The sequence below is a fragment of the Oratosquilla oratoria genome, chromosome 23, assembly GCF_046742065.1.
Source record: "Oratosquilla oratoria isolate Oo_2021 chromosome 23, ASM4674206v1, whole genome shotgun sequence".
In the NCBI taxonomy this organism is placed as follows: domain Eukaryota; kingdom Metazoa; phylum Arthropoda; class Malacostraca; order Stomatopoda; family Squillidae; genus Oratosquilla; species Oratosquilla oratoria.
In genome coordinates this window covers 506,959-514,156 of record NC_134799.1, presented here as the reverse complement: position 1 = coordinate 514,156, position 7,198 = coordinate 506,959, and the positions used below count along the sequence as shown (strand labels likewise).

Genomic DNA, 7,198 nt, shown 5'->3' with positions numbered 1-7,198 from the left:
AGTAAGCGTGTAGTGGAGTGGAAGGAGGTTTCATCAAGGTTGATGTGGATGAAGGTGAAGCTGGGAGGGGAGATGTGGGTATTTGTAAGTGCGTATGGGCCTGGTAGTGAGAAGAGCGTGGAGGAAAGGGAGGCTTTTTGGGTAGATATAAATGAGTGCATAGAGGAATTAGGGAGAAATGTATATGTAGTTGTATTGGGAGACCTTAATTCTAGGGTAGGAAACGAACCAATAGACGGAGTGATTGGGAAGTATGGAGTTCCAGATAAAAATCGTAGTGGAGAATTGATGGTGGAGATGTGTCTTGAAAGAAAGTTGATGATAACAAATACAGTGTTTCGCAAGAAAGTCAAGCATAAGTACACATGGGAGAGGGTGGTGGATGGAAGGGTGGCAGATAGAGCGTTAATGGACAATATAGTGGTGACCAGGAATATGGTAGGAAGAGTTAAAATATACATGTTCTAAGGGGAGAGAGTGGGGGAATATCAGGTCATTTTCTGGTGGAAGGTAAATTGAGAGTGGAGAATAGGTGGAGAAAGAGGAAAAGGGCAGAAGGTAGGGAGGTACTTAGAGTAAACTGCTTAAATGAGAAAGAAAAGGAGAATGAGTATAAAAAGAAGCTGAGAGAGGAGTGGGAGGGAGTAAAGGATAGAGTAAAACTACGAGTGGATGAGGAATGGGGATGGTTCAAGGAGTCATAAGGTGTGCAAAGATGGTGTGTGGAACAAGGATGGCGGGAGGAAATAGAAGGAAGGGTAGTGCGTGGTGGGATGAGGAAGCAAAGAAATTTGTAGAAGAGAAGAAGCAGGCATTCATAGATTGGCTACAAATTAGGACGAGGGAATCGTATGAGAGGTACAAAGTAAAGAGAAGGGAAGCTAAGCATTAGATAAAGGAAGCAAAGAGGAGAGCAGATGTGAAATGGGGTAAGAGTATGATAGAAAAATTTGAAAGTTATAAAAAGATGTTTTGGAAAGAAATTAAAAAAGGAAGAGGAGGCGAATCAAGTACAGATGAAAAGGTAAAAGGTGCAGATGGAGAGATGATAATGGAAGAGAGGACAGTGAGAGGAAGGTGGGCAGAGTATTTTAGGGAATTGCTAAATGTGAAGGAGGATCGGGAGGGAAAGGTAGTTGCAGTGGGAAGTGCTAAGAAAATGACCGTGATGAGTGAGGAAAATGGAGGAGAAATAGGGAAAGATGAAGTGAAAGTAGCTGTTAAGATGATGAGGGCAGGTAAGGCACCTGGGTTGGATGGATGCCATGCAGAATGTCTGAAGAAAGGGGGTACACTGATGGTGTACTGGCTGGTGAGGTTATTTAATGTTTGTTTAAGAAAGGGTAGAGTGCCGGAGGACTGGAAGAGTGCCTGTATGGCTCCGCTTCACAAGGGAAAAGGGGGACAAGTGTGAGTGTAGTAGTTTCAGAGGGATCAGCATGTTGAGTGTAGTTGGGAAGGCTTATGGGAGGGTCTTGATTGAGAGGATTAGAAGAGGAACAGAGGGAGTAATTGGTGAGGAACAGTGTGGATTTAGGACAGGTAGGGGTTGTGTAGATCAGATTTTTGTGGTAAGAGAGATATGTGAGAAAGCTATAGGAAAAGGTAAGGATGTTTTTTGTTTTTGTTTTTATGGATCTGGAAAAGGCTTACGATAGGGTAGACGGGAAGGCACGGTGGGAGGTACTGCAGATATATGGGATAGGAGGAAATCTGTTAAGAGCAGTCAAGAGTTTTTACGAGAGTAGTAGAGCTTGTGTTAGGATTAGAAATGGAGAAAGTGAATGGTTTGAGGTAAAGGTGGGACTTCGTCAGGGATATGTTATGTCGCCCTGGCTGTTCAATCTATATATGGATGGGGTGGTGCGAGAGGTAAATGTAAGGGTAGTGGGTCAGGGGTTGGAGATGATTGAAGAAAATGGAGAAAAGAGAGAAATAAGCCAGTTGTTGTTTGCTGACGACACTGCGCTTGTAGCAGGATCAGAGGAGGGATTGAGGAAGTTAGTGACAGAGTTTGAAAAGGTGTGTGAAAGAAGCTGAAGATAAATGTGGGCCAAAATAAGGTGATGAGATGTACAAGGGGAGAGAGTGACAGCAGGCTGGAAGTAAGCATTAAGGGTGAAAGACTAGAGGAAGTGGATAGTTTTAGATACTTGGGTACAAATGTGGCAGGAAAGGGAGGAGTGGGGGTGGAGGTAGAATGTAGATTGAGAGAAGCGAGTAAATGCCTTGGGGAATTGAAAAGTGTAATGAGAAATAGACATCTGGGAATGGATGCTAAGAGGAGGTTATACGAAGGAGTGATTGTGCCAACAGCACCGTACGTGGCAGAAACATGGAACATATGAGAGGAAGAGAGAAGGAGTTTGAATTTGTTTGAGATTAGGTGTCTGAGAAGTATGATGGGGGTTACTAGGCTAGAGTGAGAAATGAGGAGGTGAGGAGGAGAACAGGGGTGAAAAGGGAGCTGGGAGATAGGGTTGATGAGAGTATTGGGATGTTTTGGACACATGGAAAGAATGAGTGAAGAAAGATAAGTAAAAGAAGTGTGGAGGGCAGAGGTGGAAGGAGTGAACATGAGGGGGCGTCCTAGGATGAGATGGATGGATGGGGTGAAAGGGGCATTACAAAAGAGAGGAATGTCTGTTGAGGAAAGACGAGAGAGGACAGAAGATAGGGGTGAATGGAGAGGGGTTGTGTATGGATGATGCTGTGATGCATGAGGTGGAGTGGGTAGGAGATGGTGGGTGAGGAAGTATGTATGAAAAAAAAAAATTGACGTAGCCCAAAGGGATTTCTCTCCGTCTTCTTATCTGCATGAGGGGACGGAGAGGGGGGGGTCCCCGAATTTATGAAGCGGCCTTGCTGTGAATGTGCTGTGTCTTGCGACACTGCTTCTGACCCAGGGCAGTGGACAGGATGCAGGGATGACCCGTCATCCAGGAGGTGCCAAGATAAGAGGGAGGGAGGAGGATGGAGGCGAATGGAATATGTAAGGAATGGAATGGGTGGGAGTGGTTTCTTTGCCTTTTTTTTTTTTTTTTGGCTACCCCCCGTGTACGGAGGAAAAAGCCTTTGGTATATGTATATACGTTCTTAGATCTTACTGCGTTCCGGCATTGTTTATGTGTTGTTTGGGCAGGTGTCAATCGATTTTATTCAGCTGATAGGTGTACTTATTCGTAAACCTGAGGGTGTTAATGGACTTGGAAAACACCTGGGAGATTATCTTCTCCAATGTCTCTCTCTCAGGACCACAAAAGATATATTACTCCCTGTAGCTGTTGGTTCTTGATAACGTCAACGCAAGTCTTAGTTGTCACTAGCATATCAAAACAGCAGGGCAGGGAACGTAGCAATGGATATAAATTAGACAAATTGGGGTTCAAGAAGGAAATAAACAAGAACTAGTTTACCAAAAGAGTGGTTAGATATAGAATGGACTTATCAATCATGTAGTAATCGTTGAAATCATTTGTTTCTTTAAGAGTCGATTAGATAACTTATGGAAGGGGATAATAGGTGGTAATGGAACTGCCCAGTGTAGGCCTAAGGGTCTCTTGCAGCTTCCTCCCCATTCCTATGTTCTTATGTTCTGTCATCTCCGAGCTCCAAGGATTTTCTTGGCAGTTGAGCATCAAGTGACAAAGCCACTCCTAACAGAGTATCATAAGAGGGTTGGCTGAGTTATGAGACAGAGTGACAGCCGAGAATGGATAATTAACAGGGCAGTGGCTTCAATTTAATCAGGTCCATTGTTAGGACGTTTCATCTTATATAATTTTATTTGTATTTCGCTTCGTTTTACTTGATTTCGTTATGTTTTGTCACGTTTCACTTTATCTTGTTTTGATTAATTTGTTTCGTTTTATATTTTATAACATTCCTTCGACGTATAGGGCTGTGCGGTAGCCCAGTGGATACCGTGGCGAACTCATGAGCCGTGAGTTCGATTCCTGTGACCCGCTGCGCGTTTCTTGCGTTAGTTCCCGACAGCCTTGGCCAGGCGGGGAGGCGACCCGGACATCGGCTTAACTGACAGGGGTTTCTCACTTCCAACTCCGTGGGAATGGATTTTTTTTTTTTTTTTTTTTTTTTTTTTTTTTTTTTTTTTTTTGTATACAAGGCACCGGCTACGCCGTGGTTGCCTTGGCCTGCGGCGCTAGATCCCTGCCTTTCGCTCGCGACCAATCAATTGTCTCCGTTGCTGTGACGTCAGTGTTCTCGTTCAATCAGTCGTCTCCGTTGCTGTGACGTCACCACTCTCGGCCAATCAGTTGTCTCCTCAGCCGATCAGATTCCTTACACAATGGAAAATTTTTGCCGGATTTCGGAAGGTGTCGGAAGGTGGTCATAAAAACGCAAGGAAATTTTAAAAACTGGAAAACTTTATTTTTTATATACAGAGATAGAGGCACCGGCAACGCCGTGGGTGACCGCCTTGGCCTGCGGCGCTTGCTCGCTTCGCTCTCAGTCGCTCGCTTTGCTCGCTCCAGGACCTCCGGTCTCTTTTATTTTCATTTTTTTCCCCCGATGGTACGCTCTCGATGTACTCATCGGCATCCCGTTTTGAAATATTCCTTATGATCTCGAGGAGTTGAGATATTTCTTGTTTCAGTTCTTCTTTTTCTTGGAAAGTCCTTTCCCAAACCTTATGGAGACAGATGTGTCTGATTCTGATTCGTCGACGGCATAGTGTTAATCAGGCAGGATCATTGCTGTTGCGGCTTCTTCACTAATATTATAAGCTGAAGCAGGAATCTCAACGGTTCCCAATTCAGGTTCCTCTTCTGGAATTACCTGTTCGCTGTCGTTACCTTTCACTAAAGACTTTCCCTCCCTAATGGATGGCATGTCCGAAAAAAATTCTTTATATACTACGTTTGCCGGATTTTTCACCACACATTCACCATTAACCTTATGGTAACCTCGGAAGATAATTAATGAGTCCCAGTTTGTAACCCTTGAACATGCCACATAGAGCTGTCCATGGGCAAAACAATCGGACGAATCCAACAATAACCCACATTTGTCAAAAGTTTGCCCTTGCGACTTATTAATTGTCATAGCAAAACTTAATTTGACGGGGAATTGTCTTCGGGAGAAGTTGACGGATGTATCGTTGGATGCTAGGGAAATCCTTGGAATAATGACCTGAACACCGTTAAACATTCCACCTAAAATTTTCCCGACAATTATGTTCTTTGCCAGATTCGTAACCATGATACGGGTACCGTTACAAAGTTTAGGTGGACATAGGTTTCGCATTATCATGATAACGCATCCTACCTTTAGTTTCAACTCATGTAACGGAACAGAAGGAGAATTCATTTTGTTATATACCGAAGTTTGAATTTCAATTTCATCGTTTCCGATCGGTTTATCCTCACTCCTGTATATATGTTCATCACCTTTGATTCTTTCATAGATCACCTCATTTATGTAATCCACGTCTTCGTTTCTAGGACATATTATGGCTCTTTTTTGGAAATGTAGATAGCTGTTGGCGTTAGCTTCGAGCTCTTCGTAGACCTTTTCGATTACATCATCCCTTGTTCTGACCAAAATACCAAATTTCTTTGGAAACCTGAATCTACCTGTTTCACCCATGCCAATCCGTAACAAATTTTCTGCGAATGTCCTGTTTTCTTTATCCTCAGCCTTCAATCTAACATTTTGTACTAATTTGAACTTACGTAAATCCTCCCAGAAAAACGCGTTCTTGATGTTATACTTCAACTCTTCATTCTTACCTCCGCCTCTGATGACGGGCAAAATCTGTCGAAAATCACCCGCACACACGAACGGAATGCCACCCATAAAACAATGTTTGTTACCCGTTATGTCTTTAGCAGTGCAATCCAATGCAGTTATTGTATTTTTGTTAGTCATCACCACTTCGTCCCAAACTATAAGTGAAGTCATCTTAATCAGCCTTGCAAGCTCCGAATTTAGCTTAATGCTACACGGTTTCACTTCATTGTGCTCCATTATTGGAATTTTGAACATATTATGGGCCGTTCGGCCTCCGTGTAAAACTGTAGCAGCAATACCCGAGGAAGCAACAGCTAATGCTATTTCACTATTTGCACGCACAGTATCCAATAACAGGTTCAACACAAACGATTTCCCCGTCCCGCCAGGGGTATTCAGGAAAAAACCCACCAGAACGCCTATTATTTACACACTCCATTACGGCATCGTAAATAGCACGCTGTTCCTTGTTAAGTAATACAATCTTTTCTGAAACCTCTTCTTTCAATCTATCGTTATTATAAGCTTTTTCGCGTCTAATTACACTTGAGGTTTTCTCTTTCCCCCTTGAAGGAGGCAATCCATAAGCGCTTATATCACCACCACCACAGTTCCAAACCTGTTGTTGTATGTCATCGAGCGCATCCAAGTAGATTTCGTCATTGTATTCGTCTAAACCCGAACTTCTTAAGAAATCGCTCGCAAATAAGTCCCTCGTTTCTTTCCAGATATCCGATTGGTCTTCCAAATCAGAGAAAACCAACATACTTGCATATGTAGCACGCAATTGCGATCGATCATTGGTGTGGTTTATAATTTCAATTATAGTTTTCTTCCACGTTTCCTCGTCATTCAACAAACCCATCGCTTTTACGGCTTCCCGAAAGGTATCGTAAAGGACCCCGTCTACTGTACGCAGATCTGTGTAACTCGTAGGACCTTTCTTGTGTGTCAGGAGCATTCTGAGGTAGAATAATTCAACCGTCTTAGTGTCGACGGCTCGCATACGCCCCAAAGATGAAGTTTTTGTCATCCTCTCATGCCACGTGTGCTTGTCTTTATCGTACACAAAGTGACTTGGAACTTCGGGGGTAATACAGGGTTTTAGCAAACTCGTTCGTTTTGCAAAGCTTGAAAAATGCTGTTAATTGGGTATCTTGATTTGCTTGTTCGCTGATCTTGTGCTCCAAATCAGTTTCCCTGTAATAAATTTCATTCTCATTTTCCAAGTGCAAATCGAGCGAAGTAATCGGTGGGAAGCTCCTATGGATTGGGAACTTGAAGATCTTCCAAGTAGCTTCGTTTGCGTTTATGTACCTTGCCTCGAGGTAGTTACGCACTTCGTTTACCGGCTCGCCTTCCTTATGTTTGGTGTATAGAATCTTATCACACCCCTTGTTTACGTACTTTGTGACGTACGCTATGCACTTGATGGAGTTCGAAC

At 43.2% G+C, this 7,198-nt stretch overlaps 1 protein-coding gene across 1 annotated transcript; it reads right to left on the bottom strand.

The window, feature by feature from the left end:
* Positions 1-4,698: 4,698 nt before the first annotated feature.
* Positions 4,699-6,787, bottom strand: LOC143038159 (ATP-dependent DNA helicase Pif1-like). Its single transcript, XM_076207178.1, has 2 exons — positions 6,189-6,787; positions 4,699-6,082 (listed from the first exon to the last, which is right to left on the bottom strand). The coding sequence occupies exons 1-2, from the start codon at positions 6,785-6,787 to the stop codon at positions 4,699-4,701; spliced, it is 1,983 nt and encodes a 660-aa protein (XP_076063293.1).
* Positions 6,788-7,198: the final 411 nt, after the last annotated feature.

Excerpts from the sequence above, each read along its gene's own strand:
- LOC143038159 (XM_076207178.1), bottom strand. The coding sequence starts at position 6,787 with ATGACAAAAACTTCATCTTTGGGGCGTATGCGAGCCGTCGACACTAAG. Across the intron at positions 6,083-6,188 it reads ATTTACGATGCCGTAATGGA|TGAAATAGCATTAGCTGTTG; the intron begins GTGTGTAAATAA and ends GCGTGCAAATAG.